General features: G+C 38.3%; 1 protein-coding gene and 1 pseudogene across 3 annotated transcripts in view; one reads left to right on the top strand and one right to left on the bottom strand.

The window, feature by feature from the left end:
• EEIG2 (EEIG family member 2) overlaps positions 1–10,488 on the bottom strand; it is a 70,608-nt gene extending 60,120 nt beyond the window's left edge. For both annotated transcript variants that reach the window (XM_078332687.1, XM_035252317.3), the window contains exon 1: positions 10,023–10,488. In XM_078332687.1, the coding sequence (XP_078188813.1) occupies positions 10,023–10,159 (137 nt within the window). In that variant the 5' untranslated portion in view covers positions 10,160–10,488. The remainder of the gene's footprint in view (positions 1–10,022) is intronic.
• A 2,512-nt stretch (positions 10,489–13,000) lies between these two features.
• Positions 13,001–24,483, top strand: LOC103791103 (DNA damage-inducible transcript 4-like protein pseudogene; annotated as a pseudogene). The gene has a single exon (XR_013520303.1). The product of XR_013520303.1 is annotated as a DNA damage-inducible transcript 4-like protein pseudogene (transcript).
• Positions 24,484–25,238: the final 755 nt, after the last annotated feature.

The following is a 25,238-nucleotide window of genomic DNA, read 5'->3' as shown; positions in this document are numbered from 1 at the left end:
CAGCAACACCCATACCCTGTGGACTGCTCTATTAAAGTAACCGTAAGCATTAATATCCCACTCTGAGCACAGCCCCTCCCTACCATCTAATTCTGCACACTGTCTTTCCTTCCACACGTACCTTCCTTTCACATCACTGAGGCCTTCATCCTCCAACTGTTCCATATTTTCCTCATTTGTCTTTCTAGCCTGGTTTTGCTCCTTATGAAATCTGGACCCCATTACTGATTCTTTAGATCCCTTTCTCATCAGTACTCCCAATTGCCTTGGCCTTTCCACATACATATAAACTTCCAAACCGGAATCAATTCTACTATCCATTGCCTCCTATCCCTAATGTAAAAACACTGCTGGACAAAACTGCATGAATGTGTATACTGCCATCATTAAAATTCATTTTTAAATTTTAATTGGGCTTTTTGGACTTGTCTCTGGTCAGCTTCCTCTTCCATTCCTTGTGGAAGCCTTTCTGATCTTTCATCGCTATCTTCATGTCCCTTACTCTACCATTCATGGTTGTTACTCAGAAAGCTAAGGTCACGTGTCAGATAAGAATTCTCTTCAATTGCAACCCTAAACCAAGCCACTAACTTTGCATATCACTCCCTGCTTTTGGCTCCCTAGACTATAACACAGAACCAAGTGTAGGCTCCTTGAAATAAATGACCACTTCCTCTCCCACTCTCTATGTGGCAACAGTTATACACCACTTTATCCACTGTGCCCTCAACACACCACACTGCTTCATGTCACCTTGTCTTCTGTTCCTTTTATCATTCCGCTTTCTTCTCCAGCTAGGGTTTTTTAAAAAAAACCCTGCTAAGTAATTATCTTCCATGACACTTCCCCTGACCCCACCCCCAGGCAAAAAAAAATCCCAGTTAAACACTTCCTCCTTTCTACCTTTTCTTCAATTTATTTTTATTACTGCAAATTGTATACTGCATGGTAATTTTTCATGAAGGTAATTAAAAGAGTAAATTTGGTGTGAAATGACTGGTAGCAACAAGAACTATAAGAATTGAGTGAGAAGTGAAATCACAGTGGGATGGTGAGAAAAGTTTTCATTCATTCAACAAATAACCAACGTTCATTAAGGACACAGTATGCACAGTAATGTTAGAAGTAGTGGTGGTAGATTGGACACGTTTGGGTATAAAACGGAGAAGATATCTGATTGAGATTTTACAGAATGGCTGAAATTTGGATTAACTAAAAGAAGGGTGAAAGAGAGGATATCAAGGAGATACAAATGCATACACAACTGGCTAATATAAGCTGTCCAGTCCCAGCTATAATGAAAGGTTTAGGAAGAGTAGTATTAAAAGATGAAATTGAAAGCTTAATCACAGAATTTGGAGTTAGAAAGGGCCTTAAGAATCATCTAGGTGAGGCTGGGTACAGTGGCTCCCACCTATAATCCCAGCACTTTAGGCAGCTGAGGCAGGAGGATTGCTTGAGGCCAGGAATTTGAGATCAGCCTGGGCAACACAGAAAGACCATATCTCTACAAAAATAGAAAAATTAGCACGTTCCTGTGGCACACACCTGTAGCCCCAGCTACTTGGGAGGCTGAGGAGGGAGGATTGCTTCAGCCCAGTAATTCAAGGCTGCAGTGAGTGATGATTGTGTCACTGTGCTTAAGCCTGTCTAGCCTGGGCAGCAGGCTAAGACTGTCTCTAAAAAGAATAATCAGCATCATCATCTAGATGACCCATCCTCCTAATGATATTCCTGACCAATGGATGAGGTCATTCAACTGTGAGTAGTACTGAGGTAGCTTACTTACTATTGCACTCTCTTAAATGTTAGAACTTATTTGTTCTAATATTATACTGATCAAAAACATGCCTTCTTTAACATCTCCCCACTGGTCCTGATTCTGTCCTCAGCTGCCTAAGTCTATTCCCTCTTTATGGAACAGTTTTTCAAATATCTTTCATTAGTTGACATGTGACTTTGAACAAATTATTTTCTAAGGATCAACTCTGTCATGTCTAAAAGAGAGTTTAGCTAGGCATACAGGCTCCCAGCAAAGACTACATTTCTCAACCTTGAAGCTGGATGTGGCATGGTGCTGATGTTCTGGTCAATGGACTGTGAGCAGAAGGGACCTCCCCTGCCCCTTTCCTCCTTCCCAGTGGCTGGAATTTGGATGTGGGGTGAGCCAAGTCAGTTCCTGTGGATGAGAACAATACCCTGAGAGCAACAAGACAGAAAGAGTTCAGGTCGCTGACAACCAGACAGAGCACAGCTACCACATTAGCTTGGACTTCATGTGAGAGAGAAATCAACTTCCATCTTGGTTAAGCCACTTGCTACTTTTAAAAAATACCTTGTAATAGCACCTGACATTCATCCTAAACCAAAAAGAAGTGACAATGGTTTCCTACTTCTATAAGGGGTTTTGTGAGAATCAAATAAAATTAGGAATGTAAAATATATATATGTACAAATCAATTTTTTAGTATTTGAAGATCATTATCTTCTCTTGAGATTAAACCCAGTCTCCTGTTATTAACATAATTCAAGATTCTTAAGAATCCCAATATCCTCCTTGGACCTCCATTTGATAACCCTCCAAGGCCTACACCCCAAACTGAACATAATTTTTTTATAAGCTGTGCAGATAAAACAGGATATGCTTCCCCTAATATTTAATTCAGGGATCTCTGTATACGTGTCATTTTTAGCAAAACTACAACAGATCTTTTCTCCAAATATTTGCTTTCTTTCAATATTTATAAAATGCCTGCTATGGCTCAGTGATACAATGGAGAATATTAACTTACTGGCATAAAAATGGCACTAATACTATTTTTAATAAGATATGAGTATCCAATAATGTGACTAAATTTTGTGAACTTAGTTCTGCAAAGCCACACCTTGAAAACAAGTGGCATGAGTACCATTTTTCTTTTCTTTTTTTTGAGATAGTTTTGCTCCATCACCCAGGCTGGAGTGCAGTGGTGCAATCATGGCTCATTGCACCTTCAATCTCCCAAGCTCAAGCAGTTCTCCCACCTCAGCCTCCTCGAGAAGCTGGGAACATAGATGCATGCCACCATGCCCAGCTAAGTTTTACATTTTCTGTAGAGACAGTGTCTCACTATGTTGCCCAGGCTGTTCTTGAATTTCTGGGCTCAAGCCGCCCTCCTGCTTCAGTCTTCCAAAGTGCTGGGATTATGGGCATGAACCTATAAAAATGCCCACCTGCATTTTACTTATCTTTCATATACAACTGCCTCAGAGCAAATCTAAAGGGGCCAGGTCTTGTAACCTGTTTAGTGATGTCATATATTGAAACAAAGTTTTGGAGACTGACTTTCAGAAAAAATTATACTACAGATACATTTGTTTACCCTTTTATAATACATAAAAATGAGAAAGCATACAACATAAAGGCTGAGAGGCAGTAGAGTTTAGTGATTAACAGTGGTTGTTGGAGCCAGAATGCCTCCTGGCTCTACCACTTACTAGCTGAGTAACTTTCAGCATCTGTTTGTGCTTCAGGTTCCCCAGGTATAAAATGAGACTAATAACAATAATAGTAATGACAAGGGTACTGATAATGGTAATGATGTAATAATGGTAATCTTCCTCACAGGAATATCTTGAAGATCAAATGTAAAGGCTTAGAAAAGTTCCTGGTGCACTGGGAAAGTGCTCAAATAAATGTCATCTACTATTATCACAGCTATTATAATGTGAATTCAGGACCCCATTTCTGGTCAGGGTATAATTTTTTTAATTAAAATTTATTTTTAATTTTAGTTATTTACACGTTAAAATAGAGTTGACAAAAATTGTATATTGTCACTGTGTACTATGTAATGTTGGGATAGGTGTATATATTGTGAAATTGTTAAACCAAGCCAATTAACATATCAACTCACATTTTTTTTTTTTTTTGCTGTCGGAGAACATTTATGATCTATTTTCTTAGCAATTTTCAAGTATAATACATTATTATCTATTGTTACCAAAAGATCTGAACATATCCATCCCATCCAATTGAAACTTTATGCCCTATGATTAACAGTTCCCCATCTCTCCAACCCTACACCCACTATGAGTTCACCATTTTTATATCCCACATATATTTGAGATGATGCAGTATTTGTCTTTCTGTGTCTGGCTCATTTCACTTTAAAAAAAAAAGTCCTCCAGGTTCATCCATGTTGTCAGAAATGAAAGGATTTCCTTTTTCTTTTTTTTATTAAAAAGGCAGAATAATTTCCATTGGATATGCCACATTTTCTTTATCTATTCATCTGTTTGCAGGCACTTAGGTTGTTTCAATAACTTGGCTACTGTAAATAATGCTGCAAAGACAATGAGAATACAGAATTCTCTTCAACATACTAATTTCAATTCCTTCGAGTGTATATCCCGAAGTGGGGTTGCTGGATCTAGGATATAAATAATTCTGTGCCATATGGTCGGACAGTATTTTCTGCTACTAGTTACTTTTGATAATTTGCTGCTTATTAGTGATTATTAATTTTAAAAAAATAAATGTAATACACTGAAGAGCAAGTTGGTAATATATATTAAAACCCTTAAATACCTGCATGCCCTATGACTCAATAATTCCATTTCTAAATGTTAATCATAAATTAATAATAATGGATGTACACCAAACTTGGTTATAAGGATGTTTACTGTAGTCTATTTATACAACTATTAATAAAAAGGAAAGGAAAGGAGAAAGACTTTTAAAGGAACTTGGTTCAATAAATCATAGAAATTCATACAATAGAATATGCATATATTAAAATAATTTTGTAATTAATATTTAATAATATGAAAAGATACATGAAGTAAAAAAAAACATTAAGCATAGTATAATCTCATTTTGGCTTAAAAAGGATATGTGATAGTTGTGTGGGGTAATTTGGGTGTACATGTTTGTGTGTGGATCAATAAAGGCCCTAATTTCTATACTAAAATATTTATAATAGTGATGATCTCTGGGTGGTTCATCTATAGACAACTTTTATTCCTTTCTCTTTGCCTATTTTCTAAGTTTTCCACATGAATCTATATTACTTTTTCAATAAAGAAATGCTTACTAAAAAGAAATACACAATGTGCAGTGAACTAAAATCTTGAAAACATAAAGATGTACTCTGGCCAAAAGAAAGAAATTCTTTCCACTTGTTTACAAAGTAAAAGGTCCAATACACAGATGTGTTCATCAGCTTCCCGGACACTCCTCAAATTCACATGTGCTTCTGCCACAGGCTCATGTGAAACTTAGGAAACTATTTAGCTATCAGCACAAAAACAGATTAACAAAATAAGGCAAACTAGGGAACTCTAAAAGATATAGAATAAATTTATTCCTATTATTTCTTTATTTAAGTAGGCCAGAATTAAACCTGCTTGACAATTTTAATAAACCTCAAAAGTGATTTAAATGCTTTGCAAAGGAAGTGCTCTGAAAAGATTTAAATAAAACTGTCCTTTTGAAACATCTTCAGAAATATAGTCATGTACAACAGATGAAATATGTGTTGTGGTCAGAACAGGCTACATGATATAGCCTAAGCATACAGTAGGCTATACCATCTAGGTTTGTGTAAGTACACTCTATGACGTTTGCACAATGATGAAATCGCCTAATGATGCACTCCTCAGAATAGATCCTCATTGTTAAGGGATGCATGACTGTATTTTATTAGGCAACAATTTAGCTTCAGTTGAATAGACCACTATAACTGTACAATATATTTTCCAAATATTTTATTAATTATGGCATGTAAAAATCTGACAATTTACCCTATTTTAATAACATTACAAAGAATTACCTTTTAGTCTTTATATTTTTTCCAATCGCTTCACTGAAAACAATCCCAAGAAAAACTAGATTCTTCTAAAATTAATTTTCACTAATGATCTTTATTTTTATTAATTTATTTTTGAGACAGGGTCTTACTCTGTCACCCAGGCTGGAGTGCAGTGGCATGATCTCGGCTCATTTAAACCTCTGTCTCCTGGGTCAAGTGATCCTCCTACCTCAGCCTCTGAGTAGCTGGCACTACAGGTGACCACCACCACATCTGGCTAATTTTTTTGTATGTTTTTTGTAGAAACGGGGTTTCCCCATGTTCCCCAGGCTGGTCTCAAACTCCTAGCTCAACCAATCTGCCCGCCGTGGCCTCCTTAAGTGCTGCTTTACAATCATGAGCCACTGTGCCTGGCCTTTTTTCACTAATAATCTTTAAAAGGGTAAAAACAATGTAAGGAAATTCTAAATAAGAAGTTTAGTAAGCAGGCCTACACAGCTCCAAAAGACAACATGTAAGAAATCCACATACCGCAATAAATACCTCCAACTGCTCATCAGGCTCACTGTCACCTCAAATGTAGCGCGCTAAGCATACAACCTAACCTACCATATCTTCCACCACCATATGCAATATTCCCCTCAAACAAATACTTTTCCTGACTTCCTTACTTCTGTGGTGGCATCAAGGCATCTGTCACAGCATTATCATATATCAGTCACTTATATGAGACACCTCCAGGTTCAGGTTCTCATTAGCTTCTGCCTGGATTATTTTAATAGTCTCCTGATTTGTCTCCCCAGCCTACCAGCCAGCTTATACACCACTTTAATCACACTACTACTCAGTTCAAGAATCTTAGACTGAATTTTATCCCAGGAGCAGTAGAAAGCAAACCCTTTACAATGGCATTCAAAGTCTTTCTCTAATCTTATCTTCTGCTTCTGTTCAATGTGAACGCTCTGCAATCAGGCTGAACTATCACCAACTCCTATTAATGACTTGCTCAAGCTGTCCTCCCACCTCACTTTGTCATTCTCCCAGCGTGCTCCACTGAAATGCCAATGTAGTTTTCAGTAACCATTACAGTTGTAAATAAACTCTTCTGCTTTAGAATTTCAACAACACTCACATATTATCTGATCCATTGTTTGGGCACTAAGTCATACTGCCTTCTACTGTCAAGCAATTATACATCTATGATCTAATTTCATTAAAGGTAATTCCTTGTGAATACTTATATTTATTGTACTTCTCACAACCCCAGATGGAGAGCTATTAACAGAAATACGGTAAATGCTCAACTAATATTTGGCAAACAATAAATAATCTACATGTTTAGTTGTTCAAAGCCAAATACATTAATATATATCAAATATATATTACATATATACCTATATTTGGCTCTATATGTATATCTATCTTTCTATCTATCTATATGTAATTTTCTGTGTGCCTCTAAGGCTTTTCTGTAGCAAGACGAGTATTATTTTATATAGGTTCATCCATCAGGGAATCTCCAAGCCCAATCCTAAATTTGGTGATTCATTAGGGCTCACAGGACTCAGCATACAGTCTTATTCATGACTAAGATTTTTCACAATGAAAAGATACAAAGTTGAATCAGCACACACTTAGTTTCTCCAGCATTAAATTGTGACGTGCTGTCTACCAGGGAAACTCATTAGACTCAATGCCCAAGAATTTTATTAGGGATGGTCAAGTAGGCTGCCTAGCAAGGACCAAAATTCCAGACGGAATTGAGCATAAACTACTCTGCACAGCCTAGGCACAGTGAGCCATTCTTATATTTAGGTAAAGTTTTGCATCATGTATGGAACCATTTACCATTCAAGCTCCCAGATGCCAGCCAAGGGCCAGCCTTGTATGTAGGCCTTTCTACGAATAGCAGTCTTGGGCCTGCTATGTTACCTCTTTTCTAATTCATTTCATATTTGTACGGGAGAAATGTTACAGTGTTAACTGTACCTGATTTTTAATGGGCACATACAGCAATTTTTAAAAAATTAAAATCTAGCATTCAATTAGAGATGCACTGCCTTGACTGGCACCCACTAATGAAAATTTCTGTGATTTTGAAATAATTGACTTCCTTTAGATATTTCAGATTTTCTTTCTTTTCTTGTAAAATGAGGTCTTTCCCTCAAACCAACAATTTTGGAGTTGTTAAGATAAAGGAATCAAATATAACATCTAAAGCAAATGGATCTTCTTGGAAGAGTTCCTGGTCTCCTCTTTAAATGCCATCTGGGTGCTACAGCAATGCTTGGGTGTTCTGGGCACGTCATCTCACCAAATCCTCACAACACCACAACAGTGATGGTTTCTATTTTAAATACGGAAGTTTTGAGACTCTAAGTAACCCATCCAGGTTTACCACGGTGGACTGGGGTTTAGGCTTAGACCCACTGCATTCCAAACCCTTGCTCTTAGCTTTATACCAATGATCTTTACCTAACGTCAAAGGCACAGTCATTTCCCTCATACTATATGGCTTTTGGGTTTGGCTATACAGACCACTATTCAGACCTGATCAAAATCTTGGCATTGCACTTACCAGCTGAGGGGACCCCAGGAAAGTTAGTTATGCTTTCTGAGCCTCAGTTTATCTACAAAATGAGACCCCTACCTTATAGACTTGCTGTGATAATTAAATAATATATTTGGAAGCCAACACATATTTGCTGAATAAATGACTGCCTACAATGACAGAATAACTGACTTGTGAGAAGGGAAGTAAGCCAAATCAACGTAACTGAGGTAGGAAGGAAGCCGTAGACAAGTACCCTGACCACCAGGTGTCACCACTGGCCCAGGAGCACCTGTCTAACTGCCGGGCCTGGGGGTGGGACCCTGCAGCAAAAAGTCTAGGCCTCAGGGTAAGACTGTCATTTGCACCAACAGGACCTTCATGAATTGGCTTAGGCTTTTCAACAAGTAAGAGACGGTCCAATATTTTTTTGCACCAAAATAGGTCACATTCTTCTTTTACAGGTGTTTAAAATATTAATTAGCTGAATATTCACAGATGCATCACCACAGTTTGATTTTAAAAACCATTTTCAGTGAACTATTAATTTCATATATCCTTTGGTTTAGCCAACTAGACATTTTCTGGCTTCCATAGGCTTCAATATTGCCCCAGCAGACAAGTTTCTAGCCCCAATTCCACAATCCAGTGACACTATTTCCTTATTAATGGGATGACTGAATTTTTTTTTTTTAAGTAGAATATTTTTAGGGCAAAAACAAAGTCTAAGACCAGTATATACGGGCAAAATAAACATTAACTTAAAACTGTTCTTGATCTCAGGAACTCAAAAGTTCATTTTAAAAAACTGTTTTATATATATATATAGAAATATATATATATATATAGAAATACATATATATATAAAAATATATATATATATAGAAATATATATATATATTTCAAAGAACGCACCTTAGGGTACATCTGGCAACCTGTGAGTAGCTCTGAAATTACTCAAGAAACACTGCCACACGTGGCTTCATTCTGTAACCTGCTAATGCCTCTCTCTGGGAGTGCCCAGGGGCTCATTTCAGAATGAGGGCAGGGCCTGGGCTCCCCGTCTGGCTCTAAGTCCCCCACACCGAGACCCACTAGTGGTCACTTCAAGACTAATTCATCCAGCATTAGCGCGTAACTGGAGACACCGATCTCTGATGAGGCACAGACCGTAGTCTCGTCTGCCAGGAGCACCTGACTTAAGCAGCCTGGCCAGGCCTACTACCCCAGCCTCAGACTGGGTGGCCAAGTACCCCTGTAACCTACCAGGGAGAAGGAATGGTGCTAAGCACAGGTTTCTGTTCAGAGAGCTGAGCTCTTGGAACTCCAGCAGTTTGGGTTATTTTTGTTTTTGTTTTAAAGCTCAAGTTCTACTTTGCATTTCACAAATATGGAAATGTCTTAAGAGAAACCAGAAGCATCCTCTCCCTCTGGCCATTGCTCCCATTCCTGGAGGATTTGGGAGGGAAGAGCAGATACCAGCACCATCTGGAGTCAGGGGCGCAGAGCCAAGGCCAGTTGAGGTGAACCCATTTGCAAAGCACTTTGCAGATCAATAAATTCGACTGATTTCAGAGCGGTCTCTAGGAAAGGCGAGCAAATGGGCCAAGGAGAGATGCTGCCCATCCAACAAGCCTGGCCAAGAAGCCAGGGGCGAGGCGGCGCGGGGGACGAGTTACCTGGAGGACTCGGCGGTGAAGCTGCCGCCGTCCAGCAGCCGCATCTTGCAGAAGAGGACCCCATTGACGAAGGGCACCGAGGAGAGCTCCTCGAGCTCGAAGTCCACCTTAAACTTAAACTTCTTCTTCTTCATCATCGTGAGAGCCAGGCGCCTGCCAGCAGGGCGCACTGCCAGGCGCCGCCGCCTCAGCTCAGCCGAGCCCCGGATCCGCCCAGCCCCATGGCCTGGGCCGCGAGCTACGCGCGGGGGCGCAGCCGGGGGGCGCCGCAGGCCGGCCGCGGCCGGGGCCGCCGCCGCCGCCGCCGCCGCCGCCGCCGCCCCCTCTCGCGGCAGCCTGGGCCGGAGCGCGGCGGCAGCTGCAGCGCAGACCCCAGCCGCCCGTGAAAAATGGTCGTGCTGCAGCTCGCCTGGGGAGGTGGGCGCCCTTTCGGTGCGCAGCTCGCCACCGCCGCTGCCGCCCGTCTGAGAGCCTGCAGAGGCGAGGCTCGAGGTACGGCCGACTAAGCGCCTCGGGGTTCCGGGGCGCCCCCAGCGGCCGCGGCCTGCAGTGCGCCGCGGGGCGGAAGCGGGAGGGAGGGCGGAGACTTGTGGGAGGGCGCGGGCTCCCGCGCGGACTCTTAACACGAGACGGCAGTTAGCGCGTAACGTTTTTCTGGGGTTGAGAAAAGACAAACCCGACGGAGAAAGCTTCCTTCTACCGCTTCCTCTCCGCCTCTCTTTTCAGTTTTTGCACCGCCTCCTTTCTCCCCACCCCCTCCAGTGATTTCTTTCCTTTGGGTTTGAAAGCCATGGATTCACAGAGGCAGTTAAAATCTCAGCGCTGTTTTGGTCAAATTGAAATCCTAAAACCAACATTTCCTTTAGGTACTCCAAATTCACGAGCCTTCAAATATAAAAGGAAGACAAGGTAGGAAAAAGGAAAAGGATGTGGTGAGGGCCTCCCAAGTGCCCAGGCACTGCACTGCTGCAGGCGCTTTCTCTGGTGTACAGCTTGTCTAATTCCTGTCATCCAGGACGAAAGATAAAAGAGCAAAGAAGCAGTTAAAATAATACCTTCCCTTTGAATATTTGTCTATACTGAGAACTGAAATGCTTAAAATCAAATTCTGCAGGGAGTCTGGGGTGCTGGCGCACGCCTGTAATCCCAGCTCCTCAGGAGGCTGAAGAGGGAGATTAGCCTGAGCCCGGGAGGCGGAGATTGCAGTGATCCGAGATGGCTTCACTGCACTCTATCCTGGGCAACAGAACGGGACCCCCCCCCCAAAAAACAAAACAAAACAAAATCTTCAGGGTAGGCTTAAATAAAAAAAAAATGTCCTTACGTAGGTGAGTAACAATTACCTGCCTTCTGTAATCAGGCATATATTGTTATAATTAATGTTATAAACTTGGTTACATGATGTTCATATTTTTAAACTGAGTTACTGTTCTTTTCACTCAGATTCTGTTTCAGTAATTGCTGAACGAGTTTAGTTGAAAAGACTTTCTGTTTACTTATTTACTCATGCTTTCATATAAAAAATTTAAAACGTCAATCATTGGCTAGACCTAATAACCAAAAAGCAATAACTACCCTCAAGAATTTTACAATCTAGTGAGGAAGACATGTTTAGACAGGTTATTAAAAAAACAGAACCTATGTAGAACTCAGAGAAACAATTGAAGTTAATCAGTTTTCTGAATTTCACAGGATGAAAATGATTTAGGACAAAGTGGGATAAGGTGTTCTAGGAGGAAGCGACAAAATAAATAAATAAATAGTTAAAGACTCAGAGGCATAAAGACTCAGAGGCAGGTTCAGGGGTGGGGATTTGGTAATGGATAAAGCTCCTTACCCTGCTGGACAGGGGGCAAAGACAGTGAGATGCATTAGAGGACTTTGAGGTTTGTCTTTTAGGGCACTGGATGAATGTTAATTTCATTGACTGAACATTGAAAGCAGGAGGAGAGCAGGTTGGGAATGGAAGAGATAATGGGTCTTTATGGGAGTTGCTTTCAGTACATATAGGGAGAGCGAGGCAGCCTTAGCTCATAAAAACGCACTGGGAATTAAAAATCTACAGCTGGGAATTGAGGTAATTGCTGATGGCTGAAGCCCAAAGGGTGGATAAGGATGAGTTACTCTGAAGAATATTTAAAGGGTAGACAAAGAGGAGATCATGAAGGTGGCTAAGGACAAGCAGTCAGAGAAAGAGGAGATAAAGAAAGAGATGGCCTGGAAACCCAAGAGAGTTTTAGTCATGTAACATTCCTAGTCACAAGGTTCTGTTGTGTACCAGGCACTATCCTGGGTACTAGAGATGCAAATGCGTAAGACATAGGGGCTTATAAAGAAGTGGAGAAAAAACAGATATGCAAACAGATCAGCTACTCATTAATTGCCCCTCACTCCCAGTTGTGTTAATCAAAAATATCTTCAGACATTGCCTAATATCTCCTGGGGGACAAAATCATTCTTAGTTGAGAATAACTGGGTTACAGGACAACTTGGAATTATATTCAGATCTGAGGGAGAATCCTGTGTATTACGTGGGAATCCTGCACTTTGAACTTGATGCAATGACTGGGTAGATTTTAGGTTATCTCATTTGGTGACAGAATTAGTGTATTATTTGTTTGGGAAGAAGAGTGAAATGGCTTTTTTTGGTGACCAAATGGATGGACTATGGCATAGAGTACTAGGTTATCACCAAAGCCATTTTCTTGAGTACACAGTTTGACTATATTTTCCAGTCTTCCTTGCAATCAGGTGCTGCTGCAAGGCTCAGTTCCAGCCAGTGGAATGTGTGCAACTTCCAGGCCTGGCCCATAAAAACCTCTTGCATGTGATCCTTTCACTCTTCTCCCATCTGATGGCTGGATGTTGACATCAAGGATGATGCTGGATGCCGGATGTGGAAGATGGGAAAGCCTCTACCTGTCTGGGTCCCTATTGGCAATTTATGACCAGGATATCAGTTTGTGAGGTAAGTGAAAAATTAGCATTTAATTTTCTGTGTGTGATTTTAAAAATTACTATTTTAAAAGATTGTGGAAAAATACATATTACATAAATTGATCATGTTAACCATTTTTAAGTGTACAGTTCTATGGCATTAAGTATAGTCACATTGTTGTGCAACCATCACCTCCATCCTCCTCCAGAAGGGGATCCTCCTCCATCCTCTTCTCATCTTGCAAAATTGAGATTCTGTACCCATTTCACAATAACTCCCCATTCCCCCAACCCCAGACCCTGGAAACCACTGTTCTACCTTGTGTCTCTATAAATTTGACTACTCTATGAATGAAATCACACAATATTTGTCCTTCTGTAATGGGCTTATTCACTTAAATGTTTAATCTTTTAAGTCACTGGAATTTGGGATGTGTTTGCGATAACAGCTAGAATTACATACTGTGTGCCTAGAACAGACTAGATCCTCAAATAAATGTTTGCCAAGTAAGTGAACATTTAAAAATTGCTAATTTAAAACATATTTTTAGGACATTATATTGGATTTAATTTGCAAATTTATATTGTTTTATAATAATATAAAATTTGTAAGGTATTGAACTTTATGTGTAATATACATTTAGGTAACATTATAACTACAATAATTTAAATCAGCAGCAGGAGTCCATGACTTTTTTTCCCCTATAGATAATTTATTTTTGGGAAACATGCTATATTGGGTTGTTTGAAAAAGCTTATATTCTAACAAAATTGAATCAAATACTTGCTTTAATTTTCCATTGCCTAAAACCAAATTTGACTAGAGTTATTGAGGATTAAGAGAATGACATAGGAGCTTGAATAATTACATTCCCAGCCAAGCAAAAGGTTTTCGTTTTACATCAAAGGAAATATGACAGTTAAACAAACCAAAACTCTCTTCGGTCCTGTGGTTGAATAGGGGTGTTACTGATACCTAAGTACTGACATTTTATCATCTTGATTGCTAGTCTGTCTGACAGGAGAATAAAGGCTTTCAAGGAAAGAACCAGATACTTTCTAAGGTACCTCCTTTAATTCTAAAACTTAATCTCTTTCAAAACTAGTTCTTTTTTATCTAATTTTCAAATTTCTATGAAAAGATGGCAAATTGCCTTTGTAGTTCTTAAAAGCAAACACTAGACTACTTTTCTATGAGAAACCACAATATTTATTCATTAACTTTTTTCCAGTCCAAACATAGAGTGGATCAAAATGTGTTCTTTGAGCAATTGTAATATCCCTGAGAACCCTAGACTGATAGCATGCAGGGGATCTCAAACTCAATTTGGCACCCCTTCCTTGCTTCCTTCACATTCTAATGTTAGGATAGTTATGAGGATGATCACTTCATATAATTATTCCTGTATTATCAAGCAGAATTGGATTTCTCTTTCTGGGAAATACTAAATACTAATTCTTGTAGGAAATTAGGCTTTTTCTCTGACAGCATTTTAGAAAATACTGATGCTGGCTGCTGCGACGAGCAGGTGCGGGGTGAGCAGGGTGCCACTGGCTGCTGGGGTCTGCAGGTCACCGAGCCCCCAAGAGAGGGGACTCCTGAGGCGGCACCTGCCTGTGTTTACCCAGCAGCCAGCGCGTCTGCCCCCGCGAACTCCCGGCAGAGCTCAGGAAAGGCCGTTGGTCCCCGCGAGGGAAACAGAGCCCTTGACCATGGTTGCAACTGGCAGTTTGAACAGTAAGAACCCGGCCAGCATTTCAGAATTGCTGGACCGCGGCTATCACCCAGAGAGCCTGCTAAGTGATTTTGACTACTGGGATTATGTTGTTCCTGAACCCAACCTCAACGAGGTAATATTTGAGGAATCAACTTGCCAGAATTTGGTGAAAATACTGGAGAACTGTCTGTCCCAATCAAAGCAAACCAAACTTGGTTGCTCAAAGGTCCTTGTCCCAGAGAAACTGACCCAGAGAATTGCTCAAGATGTCCTACAGCTTTCCTCCACGGAGCCCTGTGGCTTGCGAGGTTGTGTTATGCACGTGAAGTTGGAAATTGAAAATGCATGTAAAAAGCTGGATAGGATTGTGTATGATTCTAGCGTGGTGCCTACTTTTGAGCTTACACTTGTGTTTTAGCAGGAGAACTGCTCGTGGACTAGATTCAGGGACTTCTTTAGTAGAGGTCGCTTCTCCTCTGGTTTCAGAACTCTGATCCTTAGCTCAGGATTTCGACTTGTTAAGAAAAAACTTTACTCACTGATTGAAACAACAGTCATTGAAGGGTCCTAAAAAGGGAACATTTATAAAGGTTATTTCATGATTGGGTAGTGAAACTATTCAGCTAGTCAGCTAAAGTTATTTATACTTTGCCCCACCTACCCTCAGTAAGAAACCCCAAATGTAGTTCATTTTCTTTTTGTGTTTCACATTCATAGCAACTGCAGCTAACAGGCTGATTTTCTGGCCTTTGGAGAAATGATCCAAAATAGTGTACATTTTCTGCATATATTGCATTTTTGTAGAGAATTGAATGAGATGGAATAGGTAAGCAAAAGTAGAAGTCCATTTGAGTTGTACATTTGATTCCACAATTTTGTTTCAGGTAGGCTTGCTAATAGACTATATAAACCAGATTTGCCTAGTTTGATTTTCATATGACTTTTTTTTTTCTGTAAGTTTTCAGAGTGATTCTTTAAATCACAGAATCTCACTAAGTGATACTTAGCCTATCAAAACTTCCAGAAGCCTACACCACCAGTTCCTGATTCAAATTTGAATGGTTCTTAGACAGGAGGGTAGGATTAAGTAGGTGAGTTTAATTAAAGCTTAACCCTAGGTAAGAGTGAATGAGAAATATTACAGCTATAATGGAACTGCTTCACTGTTTCTTGGTGACTTCCTCACACTAATGTTTTAAAAAGGCAACAAAAGCTTGTGTTGCCATTTCAGTAACCACAGTGTTGTTTTGGATGCTTTTATAAGTTCAGTTTCCCTTGTTCTTAAGTGTTAAATATTGTTTTTAAACTAGAAAAATGCAAAATATTGAACTGAAAAAAAGAAAGAAAGAAAATACTGATGGTTTCCAAAACAGTTGAGAGAATCTTTTAAGAATTGAAACCAAACCCACCTGAAATTCCAAATCTGGAAAATCTTAATAATTTATTGATTTACTTTGCTTATATAACCTGTACGTATGTGTATGTAGAAATAGTTGGGAGGTGTGTGTTTTTATCCAATTAGCCTGCATCATCTCCTTAGAGGAGGTGCACTCTGTCATGTTTTCTGTCATTGTACTTTTTGCTTTTTTAACACCAATTTTCTAACTGTTCTTTGGTAGGCACTCACATATCTGGTGATGTTGTATTAAATATAACCTTTGTTTTCAAATAAAAAAAATCCCCTTTGTTTTCTGAAAAAAGTAATTTGGATCTAAATAATTTTCAAAAGTTAATAAACCAAAGAGGAATGCTTTAAAAAAAAAAAAAAAAAAAAAAAAAACAAAGCAAAAAGCACATTCAACCAGAGCCTACACTATGCATTTTCTAAGTAAATTGGCACAAAACCAGAATACTGTAGTATTTTATGTAGCTAGATACCTGGAAAGAATTTTTTAAATTAGCATTATTTTTTCCTTTTATACCAGAGGTAAAGAACTTCCAAGTACGTTTTCTTTTACCTGTTATATATATTTTTATAAAGCATGCAAATTGATCAAGTAAGATACAAAAATAAAATTGCTTCTATGACAATGATAAGACAAGGACAGTGTTTCCCATAATGTCCATAAGCTCATATGGAGCTTTAAGTTAAGGCTACATACTGTTAGAATTCTGAAATGAATCAGAGGTATGACTCAACAACAATGGATATTGAGCTAGGAGTTCCCAGTTTTAATCTCAGTTCTGCTTCTGATGGTTTAATTTTGAGCAAGTAAAAACTTCCCTGAACTCACTCTGTTCTGCAGAGTGAGGGAAATAGTCTTGATCAATGCTGTTTAACAGAACTTTCTGCATGATGGAAATATTCTCTGCTCTGTCCAATATGGTAGTCACTAGCCACTGAACACTTGAAATGCAGTAGGTGTGACTAAAGAACTGAATTTTGCATTTTCTTTAATTATAATTAAATTAAATAGCCCCATATGGCTAATGGCTACTATATTGGATAGCAGGGGTCTAGACTCACTCTCATTCACTCATTTAGCAAGCATTCAAGTGCCTACAATCTGCCAACCAAGCATCCGGCCAGGTGGAGAAGGTGTGTCATCACATCTTTGCCTTCAAGGAGTTAACATGAAGAAAACTAAGTAGTTGCTAGTACGTGTGCTTTAATAAGCATAATAAGCATATGCAAAAAGCTCTGTGTACCCATAGAGAGCGATAACCAGAAGGTTATCATCTCTAAAGTCCTCTCCAGCTCTAAAATTATATAACTTAGATATGTATGTATCTATATATCCACAGATATATATTTCTATCTATATGTATGATATATAGATCTAAAAATATAAATGATATATACATATATAGATATGTATACATGTATACATAGCTATCTCTATATTTCAACAAATATTTATAGTCATATATTTATATATTACAATATTAGTAGAGGTGTAGCCAATATATTTATAAGTATATATCCATATATATCCACATATATTTATATATTCAAATATATTTTTTAAATTTACATTTTATATACCTCTATATATTTATGTACATATCTATCTATCTATCTATCTTTAAAATTAGAAATGGAGGTCTCACCTTATTTCCCAGGCTGGTCTTGAACTCTGGGCCTCAAGCGATTCTCTTGCCTCAGCCTCCCAAAGTGCTGGGATTAGATAGTGAATCACTATGACTGGCCAGCTCTAAAATTATATGAATTAAACTCAACAAATATTTACTGAGCACCTATTTTCTATGTAGCTCTTTATCAGCTCAATTTCTTGGTGCATGATTACCACTCAGAGGGTAGTAGCTAAACTACTATCGGCACTCTTGTTGATTGATTCATTCAATATTTGGTTAGTGTTTATGTACCAAGCACCTCACTAGGCACACATGAAAAAAAACAAATTTGATAGTGATTTCAAAGGTTCATAGTAAAACATTGACATTAACTCTATTTTTCAGGAAATAAATGACAAGATTCTGGGTTCACTTTGGCCATATTTAGAATTGATGGTGTTTCAAATGTTATTTCAACTATCTAGAGCCAAATCATGAGCATTTCCTAGTATTAGTAATAAAGAATGTGAAAGTGAAAAAATTGGGTATGTTTGGCCATTAAAAACTATGCGTAAGATTTGTAATGGAATATATTGATTAAAGCAAATACTCTGAGATCTTTCTTAGAAAAGATTTTTTTATATTGTTACCTAGATATAAAATGTATTCCTTTTCAATGTACTTTTTTCTTTTTTTGTGGATGTCTAGCTACAGTATCAAGTACAGTATTTTTCTATGTGTTAGAGCATGTCTTCTTTTACATAAAACTGATGTGATATTGCCTCTTATTTGTTGGATATGTACCTATTTATTTCTTCAACTATTATTTATTTAGTTGACCAACTTGCAAATATTACTGTGCTATTCAGTTGGAAAATACAAAAGCAAATTAGAGTAGGATCTTCTTCTCAAGAAGTTGATAGGGAAAATAAGAAATAGAAGAAAGCTGAGAAAGAGGCATTTTCAAAATGTCCTTCAGAGCACTTTGGAGGTGGAAGTAGTAACTTCCAGATGAGACATTAAGAGAAGGCTTTGCAGAGGATGTGACACTGAGCTAGACCTTGGACCTTGAAGGAGTGTAGAATCTGCAACAGCAGAGAAGGAAGGAAAGGCCATTTCCCAGGCAGGAAAGCATGAAATTAGAGGGGAGAAAAATGTGAGTTAAAACAAAGGACAAAATAGCTGAGAAAAAGTAGAGGAAAATCAGATTTTAAACATAGACTGTGGCTGGATCCTACTTTTAAATGCTAGACTGGGGAGTCTAGACTCTATTTTGTAGACTGTAAGGCATTTGAGCAAGGGGATAAAAAATCAGAGCTGTGCATTAGGAAAATTAATCTGGCAGAAGTATTTAAGATATATTTTGGAGTAGAGAGAGGCTAAATGCAGGGACCAGTTATTAGGCTAGTTTTTACAGCCGTGCAGATGATAGGTTGATATGAGGCTCTGAATTAGGATACTATCAGTAGGTTAGAGAAAAAGGGGCTTACGAGAGGTTATTGTAAACCTAGAATCAAAAAGACCTGGTAACTTATGTCATATAGTGATAGAATAAAGAAAAGAAGAAGTAAAAAATGACTCCAATATTATACCTCTTCATGACAGAGAGGAGGAGGAGAAACAGATTTAGATTGATGTAGAAAATATACTCTATAAGGAAGAAAAATATTTATATTACATTCTGGTTGAATATGTATGTATATATATATATATTCAACTAACTTTGATGCTAGTGATGAAAATGTGAAGTTCACTGGAGATACCTTCAATTTTTGCACTGCAATAGCAATCTGAATATCTAGGTTACTTACAGTCAATGTTGCTTCTTTTATTATTTAAGTATATTTATATTCTCAGACTGAGGAATTGGAGAAATGCCTCTTGTAACCTTAACCTGACCTTGGTTTAGCCATGTGTCCGAGGTATATAGATTTTCTTACTGCATTCAAGATCTTTCACCAAGGAGATTCTTAAAATAGCACAAAAGATCTTTAACAACAAGAAATTCCCATCCATGGATGGCCTTGATTTAAGCTTTTAGCTTCCACGCTTTTGAACTCTTAAATTGAGGGTCTTTCCAGATTGAATCTGATGTGGTTAATATATTTAAAACAAATAGCCTGCAGACAATTACTGTCATAAAGTGAAATATAATTTCTCAGTTGGAAAGCATAATCTTTATTCAATCTTTCTAAGAAGGAACACTCAGTTTTCAGTAGAGTTGGTTAAAACAATTTTTTAAGGGTTTAACAATTGTTTTACTGGAGCATTTTCTCCAGTACGTGGATAGGGAAGATATGTTATTACCAGTGAGTCCAGGAAAGACAAAATGTCTCAAGCAGTACTTTATTCCACATCCATGGTTTTTCATTTTCAATCTAAAAAGAACTACAGGGCCAAGCGCAGTGGCTCACGCCTGTAATCCCAGCACTTTGGGAGGCCGAGGCAGGTGGATCACGAGGTCAACAGATCGACACCATCCTGGTCAACATGGTGAAACCCCATCTCTACTAAAAACACAAAAAATTAGCTGGCCATGGTGGCGCGTGCCTGTAATCCCAGCTACTCAGGAGGCTGAGGCAGGAGAATTGCCTGAACCCAGGAGGCGGAGGTTGCGGTGAGCCGAGATCGCGCCACTGCACTCCAGCCTGGGTAACAAGAGTGGAACTCGGTCTCAAAAAAAAATAATAATAATTAAAAATAAAAAGAACTACAGTAGGAATATGCAGTAGGCCTATTTAGAATGGTAATTATAATGACATATTTAACTTTACTATTTTTTTAATTCTCCTATATCTTAAGAGCCATCTTTATAAAAGACAATTTTTTTGTTAGGTTGTTTGAGGGACAGGAGGGCCAAATCTTAAGGTATGTTGAGATACTCAGTCTTATTTTCTTTCTTTGGCATGCTTCAAAATACTAAGAAAAGATGGGAGGTTGCTATGTGGGAACAGGAAGACTGCTGCATACTTGGCAAGTCAGTTTGGCCAAAGAAGATTGTAGCAGAATCTCACCCTGATGGTTTTAATCCATCAGGATGCAAGCAAAGCAAGCAAGAAAAGGAGCAGAAAAACCAACACAAAACAAAATGCCAGAACAATAATTGTGGATGATAAAAAGAGGAAAAATTTCCCTGAGGGACATGTAGGAAATGAAGCTGAGATAAATGCAGAAACAACTTACTTAAAACCAAGTTTTATCAAAATTATTCAGTGTTTGACCTCAAGTTTTGGGTTTACTTTTAGTGCAGAAGTGATTGCTTAACATATAGTGTAGCTAATCAAGCACCTTCATCTGTGGAACCCCATTTTCAAGACGAGTGTATTGGTCTTGCCCTAATATGATAAGCCTGGGCTATAGCATGAATGACGTTGCTGCTTCAAGATAGAAGTTGTTAGTGAGAGAGGGATATAGTGGTTTTTGTGGATTGGAGGGGGCAAGGGCAGGAGGAAAGGGCTCCATCTGTCTTTGCTGATCGTAGTGATGTTAGGTATTGAAGAATTCAGATGTACTTTAATTTACCCTGCAGGTGTATTCCTGAAAAGTCTTGTGTAAACTGATTTTATTTTGGTTGTTAAACAAATCTGAATGGCTATATCATATTTTCAGAATTCTTTTTATTTCATATTGATTTGTAATTGAAAGTGGTTTTTAATACTTTTGTTATAAGTTTCTGTGCTACTTCTTACCTGTCATGCAATTAAGGCAGGACTGCTTTGTAAATCCCAATACATATTTATAGGTTACGATTTTAAAAATTCCTTTAATGTAAAAAAAAGGCCATTTCCTCTACTTTCTTAATTTAAATACTGAAAATCTGGAATTCTGTAATAATTATAATATTGGCAAACATTTATTGAGTACCTACTATATATATTAGACTAGGCATTATTCTAGTTTAAGAACTTCATGTATTCATTTATTTAAGCCTCCCACTCAATGAAACAGATGATATTATTCTTCTATTTTACAGATGAAAAAAACTGAGCACAGGGAGATTAGGCATCTCTCCCAAGGTTACCCAATCAATAAATGACAGAATGCTTGCACATCAGGGTTTCCTAAATGTGGCTCATAACAGTGATTGAGTTGAATTTGGAAGGTTTTATGCTCATTTGTTTAGAATCAGTTATTAATTTGTTTATTTAACAAATACATTATTGCGTTTCCACTCATTGATAGTCACTCTTGTATGCACTGAAAAAACAGCAATAGACAAGGCAAACAAAATTCCTGCATTCATGAAGCTCCCATTCTGGCAAGTGAGATGTTATGTAACCAAACAAAGAAACAAATGTGTAATAAACAAATAGTCATAACTTCAATGAAGAAAAATAAAATACGGTAAGAGTCATGGCAGGGACAGTGAGAGGAGGCAAGTTGCTATTTTTGGTAGTTTGGACAAACCTTTTCAAAGATGTCTGAATCAAGTGCAGGACAAAGCCATAAGTAGATAGTAGAACAGAGTTCCAGGCAGGGGAATAGCAAATACAAACGCCCTGTGGTGGGAATGAGCTTGATTCTTTCAAGGAACAGTAAGATTTGAGAAGAGTGTGCAATGGGAAGTGTGGTAGAAAATGAAGTCAGAGCAGCCAAGAAGCAGGAGGCCATGAAAAAATTTTTTAAATTTTATTGAGTATAATGGGAAGGTATACAAAGGTTTTCAACAAAGAAGTGGCATTATCTAATTTAAATTTTAAAAAGTTCACTCACCCTAGATGTTTTGTAAAGTGTCAAACAGACACTTTCTTTTGTAAAGTGTCGAACAGACACTTCTTTAAAAAAGATATACAAGCAGCTAACAAACATGAAAAAATGCTCATTTCTAATCATCAGAGAATTCATTATATGGAGATCAATTATCACTGGATGAGATATGATGGTGGCTTAGATTCATCTGCTCACATGTGGTAGACTATAGGAGGAGGTTTTTGGAGAGAAATAAAAACCTCATGTTAAACTTGAGGAATTTTTAGACAGCCAAGTAGAGACTTTGAGGAGGCAGTTGAATATAGAAATCCAGAACTTCACTGCAGTTAATAGCTCTGGAGATAAAAATTTGGAAGTTGTCAATGGATAGATGTATTAAAAGCCTGAGACTGAATGTGATCATCTGGAGGTGAATATAAATAGAAAAGAGAGCCCACTATTCCTATCAAACTGCTAACTTCATTTTTCACAGAAATAGAAAAAAAAAACATGCAAGATAGTTGCTTAGGTACACACGTGACAGTGTGATTTGCTGCCTTCCTCCCCTTCACCTGTATCTGGCTTTTCTCCCCATGCTATCTCTCCCCAACTCCCCACCCCCTGCTGTCCCTCCCCTATTCCCCCCAACAGACCCCAGTGTGTAGTGCTCCCCTCCCTGTGTCTATGTGTTCTCATTGTTCAACACCCACCTATGAGTGAGAACATGCGGTATTTCATTTTCTGTTCTTGTGTCAGTTTGCTGAGAATGATGGTCCAGTTTCATCCATGTCCCTACCAAGGACACGAACTCATCGTTTTTGATTGCTGCATAATATTCCATGGTGTATATGTGCCACATTTTCCCTGTCCAGTCTCTCATTGATGGGCATTTGGGTTGGTTCCAGGTCTTTGCTATTGTAAACAGTGCTGCAATGAACATTCATGTGCATGTGTCCTTATAGTAGAACAATTTATAATCCTTTGGATGTATACCCAGTAATGGGATTGCTGGGTCAAATGGAATTTCTATTTCTAGGTCCTTGAGGAATTGCCACACTGTCTTCCACGATGGTTGAACTAATTTACACTCCCACCAGCAGTGTAAAAGTGTTCCTATTTCTCCACATCCTCTCCAGCATCTGTTGTCTCCAGATTTTTTAATGATCGCCATTCTAACTGGCATGAGATGGTATCTCAATGTAGTTTTGATTTGCATTTCTCTAATGACCAGTGATAATGAGCATTTTTTTGTATGTTTGTTAGCCTAATGTATGTCTTCTTTTGTAAACTGTCGAACAGACACTTCTTTAAAAAAGATATACAAGCAGCTAACAAACATGAAAAAATGCTCATCACTAATCATCAGAGAAATGCAAATCAAGTCCACAATGAGATAGCATCTCATACCTGTCAGAATAGGTTTTGTTAAAATGTCAAAAAATAACAGATGTTGGTGGGGCTGTGGAGGAAAGGGAATGCATATACATTGTTGCTGGGAATGTAAATTCGTTCAGCCTCTGGGGAGAGCAATTTGGAGATTTCTCAGAGAACTAAGACGTGAACTACTATTCAGCCGAGCAATCCCATTACTGAGTTTATACCCAGAGGAACATAAATCATTCTGCCAAAAAGACACATGTACCTTTATGTTAATCACAGCACTATACACAATAGCAAAGACATGGACCCAACCCAGGTGCTTATCAACAGAGAATTGGATAAAGAAAATGTGGTATTCATACTTATATACTGAGGAATACTATGCAGCCATAAAACAATGAAACCACATCCTTTGCAGCAACATGGATGCAGATAAAGTAATACAGAAACAGAAAATAAATAACATGTTCTCACTTATAAGTGGGAGATAAACATGGGGTACACATGGACTTAAAAAGGAGAACAATAGACACTTGGAAATACAAGAGTGAAAGGGGAGTGAGGCAAGGGTTGAAAAATACCTATTGGGTTCTATGCTCACTTCCTGGATGATGGGTTCAATCGTACTCCAAACCCCAGCATCATGCAGTATGCCTTTCTAACAAACATGCACGTGTACCCTGGAATCTAAAATAAACAGTTGAAAAAGAAAAGAAAGAAAAGAGATCCCAGGATGCAATGAAATATTTTTAATATTCTATGAATATTCTCAAAGCTTCCGCTTCCCATCACAAATAATAGACATTGATGATCATTGTCTAGATTCATTAATTCATTAGGGTTTAAAATAGTGGTAATCTAATTCTGCCATCCTTTCTTCAATTTACTTGCTGGAAAGAGAAAACTGTATAAAGAGAAAATTCAATAACTTAACCTAATAAAAGTTTGTTTTTGCTCAAGCAGTAGTCCAATGAGGCTGCTGCTGATGTCTTTACTATACCGGACTTCTTTAGGCACTAACTCAGCTCACGTTCCTCTTGTGATTCTCTGCTCTTCTGGGTCTTTGGAATCTTCTCTATTAAGTTGGTGAATGGAAGAAAAGAATGGGGGATCAGATGTGGCAAGATTTTATAGGCCAGGCCCGGAAGTGTTCTTTTTCTACCTACATTCCATTGACTAGAACAGTCATATGGCAGTACCTAACTGCAAGGGAGGCTGGGATATGTAGTTCAATTGGATGTCCAGGAGGAAAACAGAAATAATTTGGTAAATCGTTAAACAGTCTCTGGCCATATGGCCATTAGCTTGATAATATGCAATCATACATTTATAATTTGTGGTAAATGCTATAAAGTAAAATAATATATACAAATGAGAAAAATGGGCTGGGAGTGGAGAGCTATAATACTTCAGGAAAGTCCTTTGCAATGAGATAATATTTAATCTGAGACCTAACAAATGATGACAAGAGTGGTGG

This window comes from Callithrix jacchus, chromosome 7 (assembly GCF_049354715.1).
Source record: "Callithrix jacchus isolate 240 chromosome 7, calJac240_pri, whole genome shotgun sequence".
NCBI lineage: Eukaryota > Metazoa > Chordata > Mammalia > Primates > Cebidae > Callithrix > Callithrix jacchus.
This window is presented reverse-complemented; position numbering and strand designations above follow the sequence as displayed.